Source organism: Mobula birostris, chromosome X, assembly GCF_030028105.1.
Source record: "Mobula birostris isolate sMobBir1 chromosome X, sMobBir1.hap1, whole genome shotgun sequence".
Taxonomy (NCBI): domain Eukaryota; kingdom Metazoa; phylum Chordata; class Chondrichthyes; order Myliobatiformes; family Myliobatidae; genus Mobula; species Mobula birostris.
The window spans coordinates 57,843,016-57,870,393 of NC_092402.1; the positions used below are offsets into that span (position 1 = coordinate 57,843,016).

The window sequence follows — 27,378 nt, forward strand, 5'->3', positions numbered from 1 at the left end:
TGTTTCAAGGTAATAATGAAGAAGGACGAGGGGTGACCAGAAATTAAAGTCTTGAAATAAGGAATGCTGATTTCAATTATCATACGGCAAGATCTAACAAAGATAGATGAGGAACAGTAGCTTGCTAGTCAGTCTGCATTATGAGATGTGGTTTACATGGACTCCAGTAAAGCTTTTGACAAGGTCCCACATGGGAGACTCCTGCAAAAAGTTAGAGCCCATGGGATCCAGAGCAATTTGGCAAATAGGAATCAAAATTAGTGAGGTAATGGGAGGAAAAGGGTTATGTTAGAGTGTTATTTTTGTATTTGGATACCTGTGACCAATGGTGTACCACAGGGATCACTACTTTTAATCATATACATCAATTTGAATATGTTTGTAAGAGGTAATTAGTGAGGAAGTTAGTGTTAGGCTGCAGGATGATATTGATCAGTTGGTAAAATAGGCAAAACAAAGGCAAATTAAATTTAATCCTGATAAAGGTGTGGTGATGCACCTTGGGAGGACCAGTAAGGGTAGGATATATACAATGAATGGTATGGCCCTTGATAGTATTAGGGAATGAAGAGGCTTAGTGACTAAGTCCAAGGGTTCCTGGAGGTGGCACACAGGTAGATAAGGTGGTGAAGAAGGCATACAGGATCTTTAATACAAGAGATTCTGCAGATGCTGGAAATCCAGATTAACACACAAATATTGGAAGAACTCAGCAGGTCACACAGCATCAATGGAAAGGAATAACGAGTTGATGTTTCAGGCAACAACCCTTCAACAGGGCTGTATCTTTGCCTGCATTAGCGGAGGCATAGAATATAAGAGCAGGGAGGTTATGGTACAACTTTATAAAACACTGGTTAAGCCACAACTGGAGTATATTGTCATCACATTACGGGAAGGATGGGATTATACTGGAGAGAGTGCAGAGGAGATACACCAGGATGTTGCTGGGATGGAGTTGTTTTCTTCTTTCATTTTACCTAGCAGTAGCTTTGCAATTCCTGCTGAAGATTTATTTAAATCTAGCTTTGTACCTTTGTCTCTCTAATTGCCAGGTGCCCAATGAGCTGCTGGTCCTTAACATATCCACAATGCCCAAGCTCAGCTCACTTTTTATTTCTTGCCCGTAGAAAGAACAATTACACAGTCTGTTTCCACCCATGGATTGGCTGGTACAGATTGCCATCTACTGTCAGGGACTGATTATTACAAAGTCAGTCTGAGAGAAAACTTCTTTCATGCTGGAAACATACGCATTTCTTGTGCAGTGGACCTGTGCCTGTTTGTCTCTGACTTCTACATAGCTTGCAACACCTTGTCCATTTAAGTGTCTTCACTGTGCTGTGTTCATATTAGTGCACAACAATCAGGAATGACTTCAGAAGGTCTGTGCAACAGCTGGCTGTATGTAACCTTTTACTTTTCAAAACTGTGCCTGCATCACGTAAAGTGGAGTTGCTCACTCCCAGCAACTACTGCCAGAAGGCATTGCATAGCCAAGGATACACGCAAAGAGGTCATGGCAATTGAGTGGACCTAGGAATATCACTGGGCTTGGGAGGAAGTTTAAAAGTTGCTGGGCGAAGACCCCTGATGGTGGAAGAAATTTAATACAGTGTCCTGTTTAGTGTGTGATGATCATTGACCCCATCAACAAGCATCAACAAAATTTATCAACTAGCAACTGCTGAATTACAATCAAGCACTATCAAATACCATCTTTCCAACACTCAATAAATCAGAATCAGGTTTATTATCACCGGCATGTGCCGTGGAATGTGTTAACTTAGCAGCAGCAGTTCAATGCAATACATAATATAGAAGAAAAAGAGTAATAAATAAATAAATCCATCAATCAATCAATTACAGTATACATATATTGAATAGATTAAAAATCATGCAAAAACAGAAGTAATATATATTTTTAAAAAAGTGAGGCAGTGTTCATGGTTCAATGTCCATTTTGGAATCGGATGGCAGAGGGGAAGAAAGCTGTTCCTGAATCGCTGAGTGTCTGCCTTCAGGCTTCTGTACCTCCTCCCTGATGGTAACAGTGAGAAAAGAGCATGCCCTGGGTGATGGGGGTCCTTAATAATGGACGTTGCCTTTCTGAGACCGCTCCCTGAAGATGTCCTGGGTACTTTATAGGCTAGTACCCAAGATGGAGCCGACTAAATTTATGACCCTCTGCAGCTTCTTTCGGTCCTGTGCAGTAGCGCCTCCATACCAGACAGTGATGCAGCCTGTCAGAATGCTCCCCATGGTATAGAGGTTTTTGAGCGCTTTTGTTGACATATCAAATCTCTTCAAGCTCCTAATATAGTCGCTGCCTTGCTTTCTTTACAACTGCATCGATATGTTGGGACCAGGTTAGGTCCTCAGAGATCTTGACACCCAGGAACTTGAAGCTGCTCAGTCTCTCCACTTCTGATCCCTCTATGAGGATTGGTATGTGTTCCTTCGTCTTACCCTTCCTGAAGTCCACAATCAGCTCTTTCGTCTTACTGACGTTGAGTGCCAGGTTGTTGCTGCGGCACCATTCCACTAGTTGGCATATCTCACTCCTGTACGCCCTCTTATCACCACTTGAGATTCTACCAACAATGGTTGTATCGTCAGCAAATTTATAGATGGTATTTGAGCTATGCCTAGCCACACAGTCATGTGTATACAGGGAGTAGAGCAGTGGGCTAAGCATACATGCCTGAGGTGCACCAGTGTTGATCGTCAGCGAGGAGGAGATATTATCACCAATCCGCACAGATTGTGGTCTTCCGGTTAGGAAGTCGAGGATCCATTTGCAGAAGGAGGTACAGAGGCTCAGGTTCTGTAACTTCTCAATCAGGATTGTGGGAATGATGGTATTAAATGCTGAGCTATAGTCAATGAACAGCATCCTGACGCAAGTATTTGTGATGTCTAGGTGGTCTAAAGCCGTGTGGAGAGCCATTGAGATTGCGTCTGCCATTGACCTATTGTGGCGATAGGCAAATTGCAATGGGTCCAGGTCCTTGCTAAGGCAGAAGTTCAGTCTAGTCATGACCAACCTCTCAAAGCATTTCATCACTGTAGTTGTGAGTGTTACTGGGCAATAGTCATTAAGGCAGCTCACATTATTCTTCTTAAGTGCAGGTATAATTGTTGACTTTTGGAAACTTCTGCCCGTAGCAGTGAGAGGTTGAAAATGTCCTTGAATACTCCTGCCAGTTGGTTGGCACAAGGTATCATTTATAGTTCATATATCCCACTAATCGCCTACCCTTACTGCAACATCCTCAAGCAGTTCTTAAAAACAAACAGCAGGCATGCCACACAGATGTATAAGTCAGTTAGTAAAGTGTTATTTTCCCATTTTGCAGGTGCAACCACAGACTGTAGCAACATACTGGCAGGGACCGTACCATGTCCACAGACTCAGCTGGAATTGGTTTATTATTGTCACCTGTACCAATATACAGTGAAAAGCTTGTCTTACATTGATCAATTCATTACATGGTGCACTGGGGTAGTACAAGGTAAAACAATAACAGAGTGCAGAATGAAGTATAGTGCAGGCAGACAGTAAGGTGCAAGGTCACGATGAGTTAGGTTGTGAGGTCAGGAATACAACTTATCGTGCTAAATCGGATTGAGGAGAGGGTGCTGGCACTTGAGGGATTGGCTGCTGCACAGTATTTTGCTATTGAAGATTGGAAACGGCAGTTTTCTCAGACCCAAACTTTATCCTCACATCTGACATCCCTGCTTCCCCTCCTCCCACAATCTCTTCTGCTACATAAGATTCATTTGGGTTAAATACACCCCTTTAGTTTACCCCCCTCCCTTCACTATGATCACTCATGATTCCCTCATTTCAACTACTAAAGAAATCTGACTTGCACAGGCTCAAACTAAAGAGCCACCAGAAACTGAAGAAGACCCTGTCATTCGATGTAAAATCTGCATTCAGCAGCCTGGATCATAGCACCTTGTTAGAGGGCAGTCTGAAAGAAGGATCCGTATGTCATGAGCCACCAAGTATGAGTGGACTGCAGCCAGAATGGAAGGAAAAGGCAACTTGTGGTCCATTTACTGAAAGGTATGGTTACTTACTAGTTCTGTTTCAGAAGAATCAAACTCTAACTGCATTAGGACAGATTATGGACCTTGGCTAATAAGTGCACACATAAGATATCTGGGACATTGGCAGCCTGCCTGCAAATCTGCATCAGATATCAAAGAGCATGGGAGTGTCAAGCTCCAATCTTGCACGTACTTTGCATGGACCTTGTGTCCCTTTGCTCCTAGTATGGAAATAGTGGCCAGCTTCACATCAATACTTGCACTAGTAGACTCAACCACCATGCAGTGCCTGTTTGCCGTTGGCTCAGCTTGCAATGCAGCACTTTGCAACTTCACCCAACAAACAAGAACGCGTCTGAATTCCAACACTGGAAGAGGTTTGGCGGTGTCTTGGCATTCCAGCAGTCTGTCGCCTAGCAGGTTACTAGGATTTCTGTTGCTCTGGCCTGGGTAAATGGTAGCAGTTCTGTGGAGTGCAAATTGGTTGCCCTCTCTCAAGGTGACACTACCTGCCATTCCAACAGTGCCCCCTCTACTTTCTATCAGCCCAGTCTGGTGCCCCTCACAATGTAATGGTTTAGCTGGCATCCTGGCCATTTGTCCCCTGCGTTGTTGATGGTCATCCTACATGGTTTTCTGCAGGCAAGCCCCATTGCAAGTGACCAGGCATCAGCTTCACCACAACACAGCTGAGAGTTTATTGAGCAGGTAAATGCATGTGAAAGGTGGCTTGAAATTGGCCAGACCTTTGGGCTTGAAGAGCCATTCACAGCTTGGAGCAGAAAACTGTGGGCCAGAAGTGTTGTAAGTATGGGTAGTCCTGTAATTCAAATTGTTTGCATAGCACAGATTGGATACAATGTGACTGGTGAATTGGAGAACACTTAGTATTACACGGCCCTAAACCACTTTTTCCCATTGTCACAGTTGTTTTCATAATGTGATTTCCGGTACAAGAAATTGCAGAGAGTTGTGGACACTACCCAGTCTACCAGCAAAATCAGCTTCTCTTCCAAGGACTCCGTCTACACTTGCTGCTGCCTTTGGAAAGCAGCCTTCATAATGAAGGACTCCTCTCATCCCCATCATTCTCTCTTCTCCCCAACTCCTGTCAGGCAGAAGAGACAAAAGCTTGAGAATACATACCACCACACACAATGGACAGCTTCTATCCCACTGTCAACTGGGTTTTGAATGGACCTCTCGTATGTCAAAAATGAATTCTTGATTTCTCAATCTTCCTCGTCATGGCCCTTGCACTTAATTTTCTTGCACTCTTCTAATCCTTGTGCAGCATAATATAGGTACAGGAACCTTGAATAAATACTTTTTGAAACATTCCTGCAGTTTAATGACTATCAGAACATACTGAAATCTAAATATTCCTGCCTGTAGTATATATAAAAATAACTAAAGTGTCTAGTGGCAGTGTGAGTGAATTTTCTTGCGTGAAAACTTGAGGGTAATGAATTAGAGCACCTCTGACACTGGGCCAATGTGTTCTAGATGGAAATCACAGTAAGCATTTCTGAACTTTATCTGCTATTTTTTTCTTCAAGGTACAAGCTTTGCAGACAATAACTACTGTCACACAATCCAGTGTGACACCAGCCACATCTGCTGCACAGACTGAACCCCCTGTTACATCAAGCAACACTCCTTGTAGTGCTAGTGTTGGACAACTTGTCAACAGTACGTATTAGACAAAATAAATCAAAATCATCTGGTACTAAGTGTGCACAGTTGTTTCATTAATTAATTAGTAATTCACAAGTTATCTTTTTATTTATAGTGAGCATCTATTTACCAATAATTATAGTTATTTAGATCTTCTAAAGTCTTATATGCATTGTTAGGTATGGCACAATATTTTTGCACATGAGCAGATGATTTGACCTAGTAGGTTGAGTGCTCCAGGTGAGCCTTCTCCCGATCCTCTCCACATAAATCAATAAATATGTCCTGATTTTTCTCAGTCATGAGCTCCCCCTTGAATAAATTTTTACTATTCATCTTAACAAATCCAGGAACTAGATCCGCATTCTAGCTGCATTCAGTCTAAGAAGCTTCTTCTGAATTCCCTATTTGGATTTATTAGTAACCATCCCAGAACTGTTCAGAGTGTCCCAAGCATTATCCAACCAAGTTGTTTCACTGGTTTAAAGTAACTTCTCTGCTTTTCAATTGTCAAGAAATAAGCCTTCCTTATTAAGCTTTCCTTGCTATTTTTTAATGGCCTTTTGGCTTACCGTGTCTATGCTACCCATTGCACCTATCTACATGAATCAAGGTCAAAGATGAGTTTATTGTCATATGCAAAAGTACATGTATGTACATGTAATGTAATCTCATTTGCCCCTAGTATGTCTGTAACTGTTTATGCTTTGGCGGTTTAAGTACTTGTCTGGATGCTTCTCAAATGTCAAGAGAGCCTCCACATTCACCTGCTATGTCCAACCACACCCTGTGCATTGAAAATGCTCCTCATATTCCCTCTAAGCCTCCTATCCCTCACCTTAAGCCTCTATTCAAGACACCCCACCATGCAGAATTTCATAGTAATACAGAGTCTCCACAAACACTAACTCCTGATGGTTCCTGATACAGCCTTGATGCTCAATACATGATCTGAGGAGGGTAATGGTTCAGCTTCCACCAGAGACCAGACTTCAAATTTCCAGCAAAGAATTTGGCTGGGTCTAAACAAGATCAAAAGAGGAATCTCAGTTATGGAGCTATTTTATTTTCTTTCTCACAATGGAATCCCATCTGGAATATTTTCTCAACCAATATCACTGAAGACAAATCATCTGGTCGTAGAGTTAACAGCAGAGAAACTGGCCCTTTGGCCCACTGTGTCCACCAAACTCATTTACCAGTAGATTGTCCACAACCTTCCATGCCTTGGCTATTCAAGTGCTTGTCCAGATACTATTTGAATGTTGTAGGAGTCTCTGCCTCCACCACCCCTTCAGGCAGTCCTTCTAACATTGCTGATTGTGGTAGCTGGGCATGTACAAATTTGCTGCTACATTTTCTACGTTATAACAGGAACTATACTTAAGTTACTCATTGACTATAAAACATTTTGCCACACTCTGGACTTGTAAAAAGTGCTGCATAAATGCAAGTTCTTGTTTTCTGTTATTTTAGAGCCTCAAAATGCACCCACTGAGATCGACGGAATAAATCTTGAAGAAATACGTGAATTTGCCAAGAATTTTAAGATCCGTCGACTATCTCTTGGGCTGACACAGACACAGGTTGGACAGGCATTAAGTGCAGCGGAGGGGCCAGCCTACAGCCAGTCAGCCATTTGCAGGTAACAGAACACCACAGCACAGTACAGGCACTTCGGCCCACAATGTTGTGCCAACCTTTTGACCTAGTCCAAGATCAATCTAATCCTTCCCTCCCACATAGCCCTTCATTTTTTTCTTTCATCCATGTTCCTCTGTAAGACTCTATTAAATGTCCCTACTGTATCTGCCTTGACCACCACCTTGGCAGCACATTCCACATACTCACCACTCTCTGTGTTTAAAAAAAAACTTACCTCTGATATCCTCTGTCATACTTTCCCCAAATCACCGTAAAATTATGCACCCCTTGTATTAGCCACTCAGCTCAAAATAATATCTAACATGAGAAACAAAGATATCTATTGCAAGGATAAAATAAAAATATTGAAAATCTGGAAATTCTAAATTAAAAACAGAAAGGGCTGAAAATACATGACAAGCTGGAAATCATTTAAAAGCAAAATTGTAGGATTTTTTTTTTCCATTGGATGTTTTCATCAGAGCTGGATGCTTCTCTGTACTAAACTGCTACTTCAACCTAGCCTCTAGCCATAGAAAGCCATACAAAGCTGTACAGATCAGCAAGGTTTCCAGCCTATTTGATTTGATTTAGTTTTATTCTTCTTGAGCAGTAATTCAGGATTAAGGATGAGTTACTTCCGCTCCAGTCCTGGGGTAACTGATGAGTCTTGTGGGCTCTTCCATAGATTGGGCAGGAGGTGTGTGATGTGGTGCTTGGGTAATTTATGAGGTGGTGCACTCCTTCCACCACTTACACAGGGTCTGAATGTGCTGTTGATGCACTGACTGAACATTCCCAATCCTATTCTGAACACTCCTCATTTGGAATGGTCGTGGGCCAAAGGTTACCATGAGTCAAGGAGTACGGTGTATTTCTTAAAGGAGGCGTTAAGCACATCCTTGAACCTTTCCCTTTGTCCACCTGCTGATCTCTTCCCATGACAGAGCTCTCTTCTCCCCTGTTCCATGAGGCAGAAGATACAAAGACCTGAAAGTACATACCACCAAGCTCAAGGATAACTCTGATCCCACTGTTATAAGGCTATTGAACAACCTTACATCTTATTGTCTACCTGCACTGCATTTTCTCCGTAACTGTAACACTTTATTCTGCATTCTGTTATTCTTTTCCTTTGTGTACCTCAATGCACTGTTATAATGAAATGATTTGTGTCAACGGCACAGACAGCACTGAAGGTCATTGAACCCAGGTTACTGAAGCTGTGAGACAACAGCTCTAAGAGTTGAATCATTGTATGATCTAACAAATTGGATGTCTAAGAATGACATAAGTCACCCGCGGCTAGCATTCTGCTATTGTCCTTGCTGATACCTGTCAGCCAACTCGCTCAGCTTGCATTAGCGCATGACAAAGCTGAGTCTAGAACTCCACAGGGTCATCTTGTAGGGCCATCTGCAATCCTACCACTGCAAGCATGCAAACTAACACCAGCTTAGTTGCAACACTGAGTACCAGCAGTAGGAAGGACAAGGCTGTTTATATTCATAGTCATACTTTATCCTCATGTATGTTCTGTCAGTAAATACGATCATGGTCTGTGACATAGCTCCATATTCATAAACCTTAATACCTTTGATTTTAAAAATCTATTAATGGTTTGAAAGCAAGATAGTGTATGATTTAGAGGGGACCCTGTGTAGCTATGCAGTTGCTGTTTTTGTTCACCTGGGTGGTAAAAATCTTGGGTTATCCAGATGCTCTCAAGGAAACCTTGCTGACTTGCTGCCTTAGAAATTAGTCGCACATAAATTGGACATTTGGGGAGTGAAACCCCTTACAGTTCTTTATGATGTTGCATCATTTATTGAAGGCCTTAATGCATTCTGGGTGCAATCTATTATCTCTTACACAATTGAGAAGCCTGCAATGTCAGCTAAATGCTGTGTCCAAGCTACCTGTTGCCTCAACCTAAGTAGAGTGGACCTATCCTTCCTGATGCATCAGTGGGAAGTGTATTGAGAGATACCTTAATGTCCGTAGATCCAGCCTGACAAAAATCTAAGGCAAAAATACTTAGAGCCACAGACTGAGGAATCCACGCACAGCTTTGTGGCCACAGCCCAGGCATTCAGCATATCTCAGTCATTACCTTGGAAAACCTAAATCTACTCAGACGTTGCTTCAAAGACAACTGCACGTGTAAAATATGCCCTCTGAAATATTCCACCATAATAGGCTCTCCTGACCAGAACTCTTCCACTCCTGCCATTTCTGGCAGTCTTCAAGTCCACCCCTCTTCCCTATCCTGCTGGAAGTCCAGTGGCACAGCCATAAAGTTCCTATTTTTCCTGGCCATAGCAATCACTTCAGATTCCAGCTGACCCTGAGTCACAGCATTCAGCAGGAATTTCACTTACTCCAATGATTTACTCAATGTATTTCTGTCAAACGTCCTGATCAATTACCAACAAACCTCCAAGTTATTGGGAATCCCTTTAAATAACACAGTTGAGGAGGTGTGGTCTCTTCTGAGAGATGAGCACCATTTTGTTTGTTGGTGATTAACACAGCCCAATATTGCAACCCTATCATCAAATCAGTGTTGTAGTGTTGCAAGGGGACTGATGTCATTGACTGCCTTCTCAACATATTTCCAGCCTGGACACATGACAGACATCTATCCTGACTGGTTGTTGCATCATGATCTGGTATGGCAATTCCAATGCACAGAAATACAAGAAGTTTCAGAGAGCTGTATTCGGCCCGGTCCATCACAGTACAGCCCTCCCCACCATCAGTCCTATCAACAGGAGGCATGGCCTTAAGAAGGCAACATCTGTTATCAAAGATCCCCACTATCTGGTTCATGGCCTCTTCTCACTACAACCAGTACAGAAGCCTGAAGTCCCACACCACCAAGTTCAGGAACAGCTACTTTCCAATGGTTCCATTAGGTTCTTGAACCGACCTGCACATCCCTAACCCTATGTCAGCAATGGAACATTATGGATCTCCTCTTGCACTACCAAGTCTCTGATTGTGTCTTTATTTTTGCACTAAATTCTTGTTTTGCAGTCTATTTTTCTCTACCACTGTCTTCGTTGCCCTGTATAATTTGTGTATAATTCATGTTCTGTGTGTTACCTATGTGTCTGTGATGCTGCAAGCAGGATTTTCACTGTGCCTGTACCTCACCACACTTGTGCACATGGCAATAAACTTGACTTGAATTGATACTGCCCAATTTTAATAGCACTAAAAAATATGTTGATGTTGGCATTAAAATTACTTTGCTATTTGAAAGGGGTTAAACCTGACAGCTTTAGTAGAGAAGTATCAGTTTCTACTCTTCTTTCCTTAAATGGAAAGAGGTACATGGAATAGTAAATCTATTTTGTGGCTGGTGATTTATAATTTTTGCGCCATTACTGAAACGAATCTCAAAATATTTGGCTTTATTGTGTTCAGTCATAGTCATAGTCATACTTTATTGATCCCGGGAGAAATTGGTTTTTGTTACAGTTGCACCATAAATAATTAAACAGCAATAAAACCATAAATAGTTAAATAGCAATATGTAAATTATGCCAGGAAATAAGTCTAGGACCAACCTATTGGCTCAGTGTGTCTGACCCTCCAAGGGAGGAATTATAAAGTTTGATGGCCCCAGGCAGGAATGACTAACTATGACGCTCTGTGTTGCATCTCGGTGGAATGAGCCTCTGGCTGAATGTACTCCTGTGCCCACCCAGTACATTATGTAGTGGATGGGAGACATTGTCCAAGATGGCATGCAACTTAGACAGCATCCTCTTTTCAGACACCACTGTGAGAGAGGCCAGTTCCATCCCCACAACATCACCGGCCTTACGAATGAGTTTGTTGATTCTGTTGGTGTCTGCTACCCTCAGCCTGCTGCCCCAGCACACAACAGCAAATATGATCGCACTGGCCACCACAGACTCGTAGAACATCCTCAGCATCGTCTGGCAGATGTTAAAGGACCTCAGTCTCCTCAGGAAATAGAGCCGGCTCTGACCCTTCTTGTAGTCAGCCTCAGTGTTCTTTGACCAGTCCAGTTTATTGTCAATTCGTATCCCCAGGTATTTGTAATCCTCCACCATGTCCACACTGACCCCCCTGGATGGAAACAGGGGTCACCGGTACCTTAGCTCTCCTCCTTCCTTTTTGCAGAACCTGTTTGTAAAATAATCAAGTTAGATTTGGAGGGAATCTGAAATGGACGACTATAATTATCAAGCTAAATATACAATACTTTACGTAGCATTAAATAGATATATAGTGTGGAAACAGGCCATTTGGCCCAACCAAATGCTGACACTTATGCTGTACTCATGACTTTCCTTTGCTCAGTATCTCAAAGTTGAAAGTTCAAAGTATATTTATTATCAAAGTATGTATACATTGCACAACCTTGAGATTCGTCCGCTTACAGGCAGCCACGAAACAAAGAAACCCAAAAGAACCCATATAAAAAAAGAAGACCGTCAAACATCCAATGTGCAAAGAGGAAAAAAAAACACATTGTGCTCATAAAAAATAAAAGAACCCACATATAAAAAAAAGACCGTCAAACACCCAATGTGCAGAAAGAGAAAAAAAAACACAAGGAAATAGCACTCTGAACTGGAGTCTGCAAGGGAGTCCAGCATAGTACAATGCAGAACTGAGTAAACCTCATGGAGCAGCGATCTGAACCAGCTCATCCCTTGCCTCGGGCCCAGACACCCTGACCCTGGTGATAAAAGGACCTTGATTGCCTCTTTGTGCATTATCACCAAAGTTCTGATGCGATTGGCATGCCATTGAACATCTAATGGTTAGTTGTTCACAAACCTGTTTAGTGTGAGTGTTAGAGTTTCTGTGTGCACTGCTCATCTGCTTGAACGGTGCACGTGCACCATTGCCAATATAGCACAGTTGCAAATGTGAGGGTATCTGCTTGAAAATATGATATACTTTTGTAGTTTGACCCATTGGAAGAAGTGTATGAATACCAACATTAAGACCAATAGAACTAAAAGCAAAGAAATACCATTATTACTAAAGACTTGTGAAAACTTAAAAGAACAAAAAAGTAATACACAAAAATAAGCCTACAACAGTTTATTTAATCTCACCTTTCTCTTTACGTGAATTTTCACTTTTTAGTTGACATTCTGGTGGCACCAAATAGTTATTATATAAGCCACCTATCACGTCTCAGCCTCTGTCACTATCTTCAGCTTTCCCTCCTTCACTTGACTCCATCTGCCAGTCAATCTCTCCTCACCTGGATCCACCTATCACCTGCCAACTCTTGTCCCTCCACTTTCAGCAGCTTTTATTTGTTGTAGGTTCCAGCATCAACAGTCTTTTGTGTCTTCATTTATTTTATAAGACTGAGATTTGGATGCAGTGTTCTAGTAATAAAAGGACATTGAAGGCATTATTGGTGTACCCATTTTTTTGCATATTATCAGAAGTTCTGCCATAGAAAACTACATATCATCTAATTTGAGAGAATGAGCAGTTGGTACAAAGGACTAGCTTTTGCTATGTTGCCTGTTGGCACAGAACTACACAGAACATGTCCTTTGCTAGGCTGGAGTAACAAGAGGAAAATAAAATACCTTGGCCCCATCATTTAATTTCGCCAATGCTATTAGTCCACAACCTCCTGAGCACTAAACAGGTGATCAGGATGAAAAGGAACATTTAAGTGTTAAGTTTCTTTAGAGACAATTAGTAAGCTCTGCACCAACAATCATAGTGCTGTTTTGTATCCTGCTAGGTTTGAGAAATTGGATATCACTCCTAAAAGTGCACAGAAGATCAAACCAGTACTTGAAAGATGGCTAACTGAAGCAGAAGTGCGACATCGTGCTGGCATACAAAACCTCACCGAATTTGTTGGTAGTGAACCTTCAAAGAAACGTAAGCGGCGCACATCTTTCACACCACAGGCCCTGGAAATCCTAAATGTCCATTTTGAGAAGAACACCCACCCCACTGGTCAGGAAATGACAGAGATAGCTGAGCAGCTGAATTATGACCGAGAAGTGGTTAGAGTGTGGTTCTGCAACAAGCGCCAGACTTTAAAGAACACCATCAAGAGATTGCAGCAGAATGACTCGACGGAATCAGGTTCAGTCGAACGATTACCGGACCCCAAAGTAAGCATTGCTGGAACGGGCTGATGTGCAGAAGATTCTTTCAGTGAGTTGTTGCAAAGTTTTTACAAATAGTACAATGAGGATCATTTACAGGGTAAGGGCAAAGCTGAGAACCACAGATTCCTGCCCCCATTCTCCCCACTAAAACATGCTTGAGTGTCGATGGAGCCATTATAACCTAGTTGTATGATAACAAAGAGTAGTGTATAAAATTCAGCAGAAGTCATTTTGTAGCTCCCAGATTCCCTTGGATCAAATGTCACAATTAGTTATAATGGTGCTCCTTCTGCATTTTGTTACTTTGACTTTGTGGTCATATCTGATTTACTATCAGTGAGAACATGCATCTATTAATACTACTTTTAGGGATAAATGCTGTATAAAATAGTACATAAGAGAATGTTAAATATTTTAATCCAACTTTCCCAAGGGCAGCAAGTTTACAGAAAGGTTTGATTCTTGCTGTGTCCCAAGTTATCTTATCACGACCAGGGGTGACACAAGTGTCTTGAGAATCCTTGAGTGAAAGCTGGGTGGGAAGGAAATGAATCTCAAATGAAGTTATCTGGGACTTCTGTTACTAAGGCATCATTATATGGACCATGACCCAGGTTTATTATGTGGCAGTCAGCTGTTAAGGGAACTAGGCCCACTTCTGGTCTTATAATCTACTGACATTCAGGCTTCGATTTTAAGCCCACCAAACAGGGTCAAGTGAGAGGAAATAGCAATCATGCCTCAAACCACGTTATTTTCGGTTACCACAATACAAACAGATGCAAGCATCAGGCAAGTAAGCCTCTTGCTGTGGTGAGATATGAGGTCCCTGCTTACCAGTAGATTGAGGTCCCATGATGGATGCAGTTTGGAATCTGATGTGATTTTAACTATACTGGAAGCTTCCCCCAGATTGGCAGGATCATTAAGGAAAGCTAGTCAGGGTTGACTGATAACCAGATTCCTAGAAGTAAAGGGGATGTAGTTTGAATAAAGCTGTGTCACACACTGCTGCTCTTTCTGTTCATTATGGTTTGGGATTCATTGTGATCACTGTTATCTTTAGACTTCATAGTTCTGTGCATCACACTACAGGAAGTATGTTCACTTTCACTTATTATTTTTTCAGGATGTTGTCATCATTAGCTATCGTAGCATTTATTGCCCATCCCTAGCTGCCTTTGAGAAGGTAGGGTGAGCCCTTGAACCACTGCAGTCCTCTGGTGAAGGTGCTCCCATGGTGCTGTTGGGGGGTGGGGGAGGGGGAGGCTCCAGGGTTTAGACCCACTAGTGATTTAATTCCAAGTCAGGATGGTGTACTTGAAAGGGAACCTGCAGGTGGTGGTGTTCCCATGTGCCTGCTGTATCTTGAAGAATATTTACCAAAGTATCAGTGAATCTCATCTTAGGTGTTGCAGTGGCTATGATTTATTGGCATGAAGAGGAGGAGATGGAGGAGGAAAAGGAACAGTAGCAGCAAAATCACAAAAGAACTATTTGATGTTCAACAAAAGAGGAAAAGTTAATCTAGAAGGCCCTTTCTATAAGAGGTCTCCAGAACAAGCTTCTGTGACCCATCTAAAGACCAGTGCCTTCTGTATGAGTATCTCATTTGAGCTATGAGACGCATTCAGAACTGGGTTACTGCCTTCAACAAGATGGCACTTCACTGTCCACTAGTTCTCTTAAGTCCATTTCTGTGTGATAGTATGCCCCAGGAAGAATGAGTTATGACAAGGAATCATCTTTGTCTGAGGCTTGTAATGTTCATCTGAGGTCCCTGAGGAAAAAAAGAAACCTGAAGATGCACTTGAGGTAACTGGCATGTAAACATTCACATGAAACAATTAACTAAGGCTGATATGTTGAAGAAGGCAGTCAGTTATGTAATTTTTTAAAAATATATCTAAATAGGAAGAGTGTAATAATCACAATTTGCTGGGCTACTCATTAGTGGCGTGGCTAATGTCTTCTAATTCTCTTTAAATAACTTTTGTGTCCAAAGAATTCTCCCCTTTGGACTAATCTTTTCTTGCCCTGAATTAGGTATTTCATGTCTTTTGATCTCTTTAGCATTCACTACACCATTCTTAATCTCCTTCTTATGTACACCACTTAATAACTTAATAACTTAATAACTTAGAAATCTTATTAAGTAATTCAACAAATGAATTCCTACTCCTAGCATCACAATTATCCATAAGTAGTGCAATGTCTTTGATAAGTTGCAGTGAACAGATTTCCGCATTTCTAAAGACATCCTCTGCCTTATCCAAATCTAGCTGGAGGGATGGCACAGTTACCCTGATTGAACCAAACACCTCAGCACCACCGTCAGTGACAATCTCATCATTTTTTGTGACTTCCCCATTGTCCTTCCCATTCTCATCTTCACTGACATCCTTATCCTCATTGACAATTCTACCAAACAGCACCATTCGCCTTTTCATAATCCAGCGCACCTTATATCAGGTATCTGTTTGTTTGTCTTTGAGGACATCTCCATAACTATCAACATATTAATATGTCATTGTCTGGCAGAATTCTGAACTTCCAACCATCCAAAGACATCTTTATTGGTCCAAACTGATGCCAATCTTCCATTCCTATTGTTGCCCTGTACCTCTCTTGAGACAAAGGCAAAGTTCTAAAAGTAGCATTTATTTTCCAGCCCTAATTGCCTTTGAAAAGGTGGGGGTAAGCTGCCTTCTTGATCTGCTACAATCCTTCTGGTGAAGGTGTTCCCACAGTGCTGCTGGGGGTGGGGGGCGGAGGGAGTTCCAGGTCTTAGACCTAGTGACAGTGAAGGAACAGAGACATATTTCCAAGTCAAAATGGCGTGTGACTTCAAGTTAAACTTGGAAGTGTTATTGTTCCTTTATGCCTGGTACCCTTGTCTTTTACTGGTTGCGGATTTGGGGCTTGGCATCACACTGTGATGCAGTATGGAAACAAACCTTTCAGGCAAACTTTTCAATGCTGACCAAGAGGCTTTGCTGAGTTCATTCATCTTATTTGCCTGCAATAGGGCCATATCCCTCTAATCTTTTCCTTATAACTTTTTTGCTTTTATATTTTGTGTCCCACATCATAAAGACAAGTCGTTGTCTACGTTCTTTGGAAGTAATCCACAGTGTCCAGACCAATGCTTAACAATAGTCCACATAAACACAGTCTAGTCCCTCCATTTATCATATTACTTAGATGACAACATTCTTCCAGGAATATCCTCTCCAACTACTGTCTATCAATGTAACCCTTAAATGTATTCAACAACTGAGTATTCACTGTCCTCTGGGGCAGATGGCTTCAACAATTTATAACTACAAACATCTGTACCTGGGTAAAGATATTTCTCCTTAGGTTAAACTGTTATAACTGATGCTTTATCTTAAGACTATGCCTCTTGGCTTTCTTGTCATCTTCTCACCACCTCCTCTGTTAATTCATCTCAGAATCCTTTAAGGTGAAAAAGTGAGGTGGGCAGGTGCAGAAAGTGAGGGCAACAGGTGGTGCTGTTTACCATTCCAACTGATGTGGATATTAATCCAATGTTATGTTTTTTTTTGTGAAATGTGCAGGGGGTATAGTAGAATGAAAGCAAACGAGCAATTCCTTAGTAAGGGTTGGGCAAGGAACGTTTCATCCCTCTTTCCACAGCATCCAGAATCTCAAAGTTGCACTCTTATGCTGAAAGCCTCTGCTATCTTTATCTGTGACTTCCTTGTACTGAGAAGGTTCTTCTTCCCACAGCAGCCAACAATGTACTGGAAGAACTCTGCACCTTCTGTGGAGAAAATGAATTGTCTGTGTTTCAGGCTGAAGCCTTGTTGACCAGCCTCAATGCAGGGTTTTGACTTAAAACATCAACAGTTCCTCCACCCCATCCCCATCTCCTCCCACAGATGCTGCCTGATCTGCTGAATTCTTCCAGCAGGTTATGAGTTGCTCTAGATTCCAGCATCTACAGTTTCTTGTGTCTCTCTTCTTCCCATATATGAGCAGCAACAAATCCTTCCTGGTCCTCACTTCATCTAGGATGACCAGCGGCATTACTAATTTCTCCATTTTCTTTGCAGTTGCTGAATAATTTTCTCTCAGTGTTACTTGCAGAGCTGGAGTTAGCCTTTAATATAATGACCAGGAAATTGGTTTGTTAGCTTCTATTGCATAGAGCAATGTCCTTAAGCATATATAAGACCACAAGATGTAGGAGCAGAGTTAGGCCATTTGGCCCATCAAGTCTGCTCTGCCATTTCATAATAGCTAATCCATTTTTCCTCTCAGCCCCAACCTCCTGCCTTCTCCCCGTACCCCTTCATGTCCTGACTAATCAAGAATCTATCAACCTCTCCCTTAAATATACATAAAGACTTGGCCTTCACAGCTGCCTGTGGTATTGAATTCCACAGACCATTACTAATGCCTCCATGATCCCTTCAGCCACCTCTTTCAGAACCCTGGGATGTACTCCATCTGGTCCTGGTGACTTACCTACCTTAAGACCTTTCAGTTTCCCAAGAACCTTCTCTCTAGCTATGGTAACCTCATGACCCCTGACTCCTGGAATTTCCACCATACACAGTGAAGACTGATGCTTATTCTTATTCAGTTCATCCGCTATTTCATTGTCCCTCATTACTACCTCTCCAGCATCATTTTCCAGCGGTCCGATATCTACTCTCACTTCTCTTTTACACTTTATGTATCTGAAGAAACTTTTGGTATCCTCTTTAATATTATTGGCTAGCTTACTTTCATATTCCATCTTTACCTTCTTAATGACCTTTTAGTTGCCTTGTCATGTATCTGCTTATTTCCTTCACTGTTCTGAGATGTTGCACTTGCTTATGAACTCTCACAGGCCCAACCCAGAACAGAAACTCATTCACTACAATCTGTTGCTCAACACTTGGGCTGGAAAATTTTAGACTCACTGCAGTGGATTTTGGCATTGGTATGTGAGTTATTCTATAATTTGGCAAACTGTCCATTTCTTAGATTTTTATTTGCATTGCCTTTAATGTCAAGCTACTATCACCTAATTTTTAATATCACACTAAGACAAGATCTACCCGCTATCCTTCTTTGGTAAAGAAACAAATTGAGAAGCTTTGGAAACACTTTCAATATGTGCAGTTGTTTTTCTGTGGTGGTAATAGGTAGAGGATGGATCCCTTAACATTGAACCTTTTATTGTTTCTGGTACAAGTACAATATTAGGTAGTTGATGGCAGGCTTACAAGATCATTGCTTTTAAGAAAAAGATAATTGCATTGGGAAACCAGATACTATCTACAAGAAAGAAATGTTGGTTGCAGATTGCATTGGGTACATGGAGTTAGAGCCATCTTCAGTGGGCCAGTGTAGCTCATATTTGTTTTTCTGATAATTGGTTTTATCTATTTCTGATTTCTTTGTTAACTATTTTCTTTTCTCCAAAGATATGTGAAATTCTTTTCATGTCCTTGTGACTTTGGCAACACTACCAAGGTCATTTTACTAGCTCATACTAGGTTTCACTAAGGGTATTAAGCCTTATAGCCTGAATCCAGAGTCCCAGAATTGTGTTATGACTTCAAGTGGGAGGTGTTATTTAATTTCTTATATAGCAACATAAGAAAAGGATGGTATGTGAAAGATTTATTGGTCCACTCTGTATGGCTGTGATTGTCTCTACATAGCTTTGCCTTCAACCCTAATGCTGTCTAATTTCCTGAGCAGAAAGATCACATTGAAAACCCAGGGTAAGACTGAGGTGGATTGGGCAATCAGATCTGACATGAAAATTCTAATTTAACTCCTTTAGGCAATTAAACAGTTGTACTGGATTCATTTTGACCCTTCATTATAGGAGCTTATTTTTTCTGCAGGCAGAAACCGGTTCAACTGTGCAAACTGGTCCACATTGGGAAAGAAGAATCATCGTAAGATCTGCTCTTTCCTACTTCATAAATATCCCTACTTCCCTATTTTAAATTAAAATAACTGGTCTACATAAACACAGTCTGTTTTTTTCTATATACATCATCAAGTTGCTGGAGTCTATGTATTTGTCAAGTATGCTGATCAGATTTTTTTGACACCATCTTGGTAACTGAAGTATTTTAAATTAGAAATCACTTCTGTGGCTCTCCTTTGCATTATTTTAAAGCCTCAATATCCTCTACCATGTAGAAGATTTAACATGGATATGGTATTCTAATTAGAGCTTAAATAAGGTAATACACATGAACAGAATGTAATGCTCTATTTTAGAGTAAATTGTCCTGTGAATACAACCTAGAAACCTGTTCCCTTCAGCTATAGATTTGTGGTATTAGTCATGAACTTTTATAGAGTGATGCAGTATAACACCACTAGCTTCAAATCTGTTCCCTGCAGGGTATAAGTAAAATTTAGAATTAGAATTTTCAACGGCTTCGAGCAAGCTGTGATGAAAAATCCCATGCTTGCCTTGTTCTTGTGCCCCACATGATTGATTTTAATAACATTGTTTTTAACTATCCGTGTTGATTGTCGCAGCAGCTTGTCACAAAACCAATGAGAGAGTATAGACAGACAATATAATGTGTTTTGTTTGCACTGTTAAGACAGCAGTAACAATGAAGTTTCTGCTTGCCACTAACTGTTCTATTCTTTCAGAAGCCACCTGTACAGTTTCCACAGACCCGCTCTGTTTAGATCCTCCCTAGCCATTTTTACCTTTTGTATTGTTACAGGTGTTGTGACATTCATGCCATTTACATTGTGCACCATTGGCAATATATCGCTTTGGATGGTTTTACAAAATTGTACTCCTAGGTGCAGAAATCATGCTTAGATTACCAGCAGACAATTGAGGCAGGAAAGGAATCATGTCAGAATTTCATAAAGCCACCTTATATATGTTCGTCTTGAATCACCTTCCAGTGAATTATTATTGTTACATCTATTTGAAAGGTGCATATCCTATTATTTTGGACACTAATACCTGGGACCTCTGTCTCAATTTTATGTCAAGTAAGCCCTTCAGTGACTCAGTACTCAGTCAGAGTCATGCCTAATATTCACGATACCAGCATGATATGTATACAGCTATGTATATTACATGATACAATGTATTTGACAGCATCCAGTAATGAAAGGGTTACCGTATGAGGAACGTCTGGCAGCTCTTGGGCTGTATTCCCTGGAGTTCAGGAGAATGAGGGGGGATCTCATAGAAACATTCCAAATGTTAAAAGGCCTGAACAGATTAGATATGGCAAAGTTATTTCCCATGGTAGGGGTTCTAGGACAAGAGGGCACGACTTCAGGATTGAAGGACATCCTTTTAGAATTGAGATGCGGAGAAATTACTTTAGTCAGAGGATGGTAAATCTGTGGAATTTGTTGCCTCGAGCGGCTGTGGAGGCAAAGTCATTGGGTGCATTTAAAGCAGAGATAGATAGGTTCTTGATTAGCCAGGGCATCAAAGGGTATGGGGAGAAGGCAGAGGAGTGGGGATGATTGGAAAAATTGGATCAGCCCATGATTGAATGGCAGAGCAGACTTGATGGACCGAATGTCCTACTTCTGCTCCTATATCTTATGGTCTTATTTTATGAATGACGAATTTTTATTATTCCACTAGGAAATCAGATACCACTTTTTAACTAAAAACTTATACAAAATAAGTAGTTGAATAAACCAGTGGCTAATCTTTTCAACCAAACTCTCAATATTTAAAATCATCGTCAAAAGAAACTTAAACACGAGGAATTCTGCAGATGCTGGAAATTCAAGCAATACACATCAAAGTTGCTGGTGAGTGCAGCAGGCCAGGCAGCATCTCTAGGAAGAGGTACAGTCGACATTTCGGGCCGAGACCCTTTGACCTGCCTGGCCTGCTGCGTTCACCAGCAACTTTGATGTGTGTTGTCAAAAGAAACTATCACCTTTCTTACAAAATACTTGCTATTTTCTGGTAGTCTCTATAGCATATAACCAAATTATAAATGGTTCACATCTTGGCCTTTTGAAAACATTTTGTGAAAACTGCACATAAACCAAGGTTTTCTATTTCGGTGTTCACTGACATATAATTTTCTGACCAGAAAATCCAAGGTCTTGAACTTGAAAACCATGAACCCAGCCACCATCTCCAGCACTCCATGAGTCCTGTAATGCTTCTAGATCTACAAAAGGTGGTGGCAAAAGAAGGCAGGTGTCCCGCTTTGTTTTGGGTCACAGTAGAACATCAAAACAATCTTGTAGCGTGCCTGCAAGTTTTCCCTGCAATCTGTATTTGATGATGTGTCCCAAGGTTTAATTAAAAACTATGCACCAACATGATTGAGATTCCTTTAGTATTTCTTCTGTCAAGAAGGTGATAGTATCTGACATGGCCAGATCACAAGAAGTGAGTAATTGCCCAAAGGTTTGATCCTTTAATATATAAGAATATTTTGTGCAATGGCCCTTTGAAGAGTTATAGCATCAGACATCAATGCTGAGGAAGTATTGCTAAAGAGCTGATACAAACCAGCCCTCTGCATTTGAGCAACACATGTCAAAGTTGCTTGAATTTCCAGCATCTGCAGAATTCCTGTCCTTTGCATTTGAACTGGATTTGTGCTCGTTGGTCCAGTCAGCCTGAATGAGAAAGTCACTACAGATGATGGGGTAGCTTTATACTCTATAGTCTGCATTTCACAATGATGATATAGTAGTACTTCAAACAGGCAGAATTTTGGTCTTGATAATGCTTACCAGCGAAAATTCTCATACCAGTGTTCAGCTGCGTCTTGACAGATTTGATTGCATTATTGAAGAACAGTACTCAAAACGCATGTTACCTGCCCTTCCAGTTCCATGTGAATTTGACAGGCTTCTGAAGTCAGTCGGCCTTCATCTAGTTTCTTTGAAAAATTCTGAAAGTTTGCAGGACTGCAATGATGTAATCAAAAGCAGTTTGATCCTAAAAGTGTAGGCCATATGATAATTCTTGGTTGATTAGCTAGAACAATTCCAAAGGCGCGTATTTGGTTTCCTTTGTTACCTGTGTGAGAGGAGACACATGACCTGTTAGATTCTCTGTGCCCATTTGACAAATAGAAGGTAACTTGGTCTTTGACAATTGCATCAAAATGGAGGCATTTATTTTCTGGTGAAGCTCACCAAACTCTTGCTTTTCCAATATATTTAGCATCTCCATATTTTATGGTGGAAGTTCTGAGGTGTGGGGTTGGTTGTGTTAGACTCTGGCGCTGAATGTGCATGTCTGTCAAATAATAGCCATCTTGAACTCTTTTCGTACCTACTCAATCCTCTGTGGGGGAAATAATTTCATCGGATATTGCCAGTGATGAGGTAACAAGCCTGAAATTTTCTCCCATCACTGTATCACATAGATTCCACAGCAAATGTCTACAAAGAGAAGATTATGCTGATTTGATGCTTGGAACATAGAACAATGAACAGTACCACATAGGAACAGGCCCCTCAACCAAGAATGTTGTGCAAACCAAAGGAATTAGTAATCAAATGGCCAACTATACTAATCCCTTATGCCTACACAATGTCCATATCCCTCCAGTTTCCTCACATTCATGTCCATATCTAAACATCTCTTATAAGTCCCTAATGTATCTGCCTCTAACACCACCCCAGACAGCACATGTCAGGTACCCACCATTCCCTGTATAAAAAAATTTACCTCCCTCATCTCCTTTAAAATTACCCTCTCTGACGTTAAATGCACACTCTCTGGGATTAGAAATTTCAACGCTCGGAAAAAAGTGCTGTCTAATCTACTCTATCTATGCTTCTCATAACCTTATAAATCTCTTCCTCCCCTCAGTTTCTGCCATCCAGAGAAAACAACCCAAGTTTGTCCAACCTCTCATTATAGCACATGCCCTCTAATCCAGGCAGCATCCTGATAAACCTCTTCTGCACCCTCTTCAAAGCCTCAACATCCTTCCTATAATAGAGCAACCAGAACTGCATGCAATAATCCAGATGCAGTGAACTAGTTTTATAAAGCTGAAACATAACTTTTGAGTGGCTTGAAAAAACGTCGACTGTACCTCTTCCTAGAGATGCTGCCTGGCCTGCGGCGTTCACCAGCAACTTTGATGTGTGTTACATAACTTTTGAACTCATTGCCTCGACTAATAAAGGCAAGCATGCCATGTGCCTTCTTAACCACCCAATCAACCTGCATTGCCATTTTCAGGGTGCTATGAAATTAGACCCCAAGATCTCTCTGCTCAACAACACCGTTAAGGGTCTTGCCCTTAATGGTGCACTGTCTCTTTACATTTGACCTACCAAGGAACAATACTTCATATTTGTCTGGGTTAAATTCCATCTGCTATTTCTCCATGCATATTTGCAACAGATCTATATCTTGTATATCTTGCCAACCTTCTAAGCTATCCACAACACCACCAATCTTCATTTCATCTGCAAACTTACTAACCCACCTATCCACGTGTTCATCCAGGTCATTTATATACATCACAAAGAGCAGAGGTCCCAGTGCTGATCCCTGCAGAACACCACTAATCATAGACCGGTAGTTAGAATAAGTCCGTTCAACAACTACCCTCTATTTTCTATGGGCGAACCAGTTCTAAATCCAAAAAGCCAGTTCAGCGTTGATGCCATGTATCTTAATCTTCTGGATGAGCTTCCTATGAGGGACCTCTTCCCCTTTCTACCTATGTCATTAATGTTAATGTACACCATGATCTCTGGCTGCTCACCCTCCTCCTTGAGAATATTTTGCAACCACTCCAAGACATCCTGGACCTCAGCACCTCGGAGGCAAAACATCATCCTGGCATCTCTTTCTTAGCCACAGTATCTCCTGTCCACGCTCCCCCCCACCCCCCAACTGTCTCCCTTTCGCTATTATGCTGCCTGATTTTACCCTTCCTTGCTGAGCCTCAGAGCCAGTCACAGTGCCACTGGCCTGACTGCTGCTGTTGTGCTCTGACAGGTAATTCCCCCCCACCACCCCAGCAGTATCCAAAGGGGTATAGTTGTTTCTGAAGGGAATGGTCACAGGGGTACCCTGCACTGACTGCTTACTCCTCTTCTCCTGTGTGTCACCCATCTACTATCTGAACCCTGCACTCTGGGTGTGACCACCTCTGTAAAAGTTTCATCTATGAGCTTTCCAGCCTCCCAGATGGTCCTGAGTATATAAAGTTCCGGCTCCAGTTCCTTGACTTTGTCAGTCAGAAGCTGAAGTTGGATGCACTTCCTGCAGATGGAGTCATCAGTGAGACTGTCAGGCATCCTGAAATCCCACATCTCACACGAGGAGCATTCCATTGCCTGAACCATCCTTTCTACACTGAACCAAGGACTAAGAATTTACAGCCAAAAAACTTCTTACCTGTTCTTACCTGTGCCTTCTCACTGAAACACTTCAGTTCATAATCACCTAGGTCACTTACTCAGCCTCTTCTCGCCAAGCTTGTTATACCTTTAGATCCTACTTCTCAAAACCAAATTCCACAATCAAAACAAATGATAACAAGTGACTCAACACCCTTAGCTCCACCTGTTCTCACCAAAGCCTGTTGAGCCAAAGTCTGACCACTCCAGCACTGGCCCACTCCAACAATGGCACTCCCACAATGACAGGTCCGCTTACTTCTTTTTATTAGCTCAAATAAAACTCACTCCTGATGAGACTTGTTCTTTTCAAATTGCTCCCCTCCCTATAATGATGGTGCTCACTCTTTAATTTATAGAAATGCTAGACTTTTTCGCATTTCTAAGTGGGAAGAACTTTGAAAAAGAAACATAATAAGATTTTACATGGGGTACTGAAAATTTCAAAGTGGTTTGACAAAATACTTCTCCACTTGTGAAATATAGTGCCTAGGTCTCCAAAAGACTGTAAGGCATAGGAGCAGAATTAGGCTATTTGGCCCCTTGAATCTGCTCCGCCATTCAATCATGGCTGTTTTATTTTGAACCCCATTCTCCTATAACCCTGAACTCTCATACCATTAAAATTGTACATTTCTGATTTTAGACTTAGCAGTGTAGAGAATTAGAAATTGTGCGTAGCTAAAGCAGGTGATTCTGTACTTCCCACATGTTTGAGGGCCCTCTAAACTTATTGCTCAAATTCAGCTCAGAATTATCACTGATTGGATAACCTTCTGGTGAACCACAGATGTGGAGTTAGATTATCACCTTGCAGCAGCCAACGTTCTTTCAAAGAGATAATAACTAAGTGGGTGATTTTGAAAATGTGATTCCCACTTAGTGAAGTACATCATGAGTACAGATTTTATCTTTTCCAAACCTTGCACTCATAGGAATTATAATGCAGACTTGGATGTTATGCATATGGTAAATCATCAAGATGGGCAGCAGGGTTTAATTGACTGTGTGTCACTTTTTTTTATACATAGAATAATTACAGATAATTTGAACTAATACTGAATTGTACTGGTGCTCTGAAAACATGGTTACACATGTAATATTGCACAAATATTCAACAGTTCCTAGTCATCAGAGTCCTTTGGGGTTTGCTTAGCTTTGAAACATCTCATTTCCTTCTGCCAAAGAATCAATCACATGTGCCACAGTAACTAAGAACAGTGAAAATCCACCAAGTACCATGAAGGTCTGAGTAACTGGGAACATCATTTTTTTCAAGCTGTATCTGGTCATCCAGCTCATCTGAGGCATATTTGGCATTGTAATATCCATAAAGTACTGCTAAACATCACAAGGGTCATGGTTATTTGAAGCAGCTACCAAGTTTATTTCTTAAAACAATATTTTTTGGCTAAACATTAATAGCAGCAGAGCATAAAATAGAGACCTTCTGAGAAGCTAGCTCTCCATGAGGAGCAGTCAGCCAGCTGTTCAATAGCAGCAAGCTGCCAGCCAATAAGCAAAGGGAAGCAAAGCTGCTAGCAAGAGGCAGCAGGCAAGCAGCAAGACAGCAAACAGCTAAAGCAAGCAAGCAAGCAGCAGCAAAAGCAAGCAAGCAGCACTAGCAACACAAAAGAGGACTTTGATTTTGGTGCTAGTCTCAAAAGTCTACTTGGGGCAGTAGTGGGAGCACAAGACTTATGAATTAACTTGGAAACTTAAATTAATATGCCAGGCTGCTCCTGGCCCATTACATTATTATTGTTTTGTTATGTTTATATAATGATTACCTCCTGCAAATGCTAACTATTATCACTGTTCCCCCTGCAGCATTACTTTTATAACAGAATCAACATTAACAACAATTCACCATGTGCCAGATTTATTTACTACAGAGAACTTTCCTGTAAATGTGGATTATATTGCAGTGACTTTAATAGCATATGAATAGAAATGGTGGCATTCTGAAGAATGAGCAAACCAAAGGAGCACTACCAGTCTGAAGTTGAGCACAGAACTAATTTATAGTCAGTATTGATACCACATACTTTTCTGTTAATAAGCTGGTCTCAAGCTCTTCATGCTGTTCTCACCATGCCATTGTGAACATGTTGCCAAATTCAAAATTACAGTTGCATTTTATAATTTTATCCATTTTTCCCAATGAAAATGTGAAGCTGGTGGGCTTCCTGCACTAGTAACTATGCCTATTCTCTATTTGTCGCCCCAGGAAACATTCCTATTATGTAACACACATCAAAGTTACTGGTGAACGCAGCAGGCCAGGCAGCATCTCTAGGAAGAGGTACAGTCGACGTTTCACGCCGAGACCCTTTGTCAGGACTAACTGAAGGAAGAGTTAGTAAGAGATTTGAAAGTGGGAGGGGGAGGGGGAGATCCAAAATTATAGGAGAAGACAGGAGGGGGAGGGATGGAGCCAAGAGCTAGACAGGTGATTGGCAAAGAGGATATGAGAGGATCATGG

The 27,378-nt window shown here is 41.3% G+C and overlaps 1 protein-coding gene across 4 annotated transcripts in view; it reads left to right on the top strand.

The window, feature by feature from the left end:
- pou6f1 (POU class 6 homeobox 1) overlaps positions 1–27,144 on the top strand; it is a 94,796-nt gene extending 67,652 nt beyond the window's left edge. For 2 of the 4 annotated variants that reach the window (XM_072249333.1, XM_072249334.1), the window contains exons 9-12: positions 5,622–5,754; positions 7,216–7,384; positions 13,142–13,523; positions 19,394–19,564. In XM_072249333.1, the coding sequence (XP_072105434.1) occupies positions 5,622–5,754; positions 7,216–7,384; positions 13,142–13,523; positions 19,394–19,498 (789 nt within the window). In that variant the 3' untranslated portion in view covers positions 19,499–19,564. Of the gene's footprint in view, positions 1–5,621; positions 5,755–7,215; positions 7,385–13,141; positions 13,567–19,393; positions 19,565–26,723 lie in introns of those variants that run through there. The other 2 variants (XM_072249336.1, XM_072249335.1) reach the window with 2 other exon arrangements.
- The last annotated feature ends 234 nt before the right edge of the window (positions 27,145–27,378 follow it).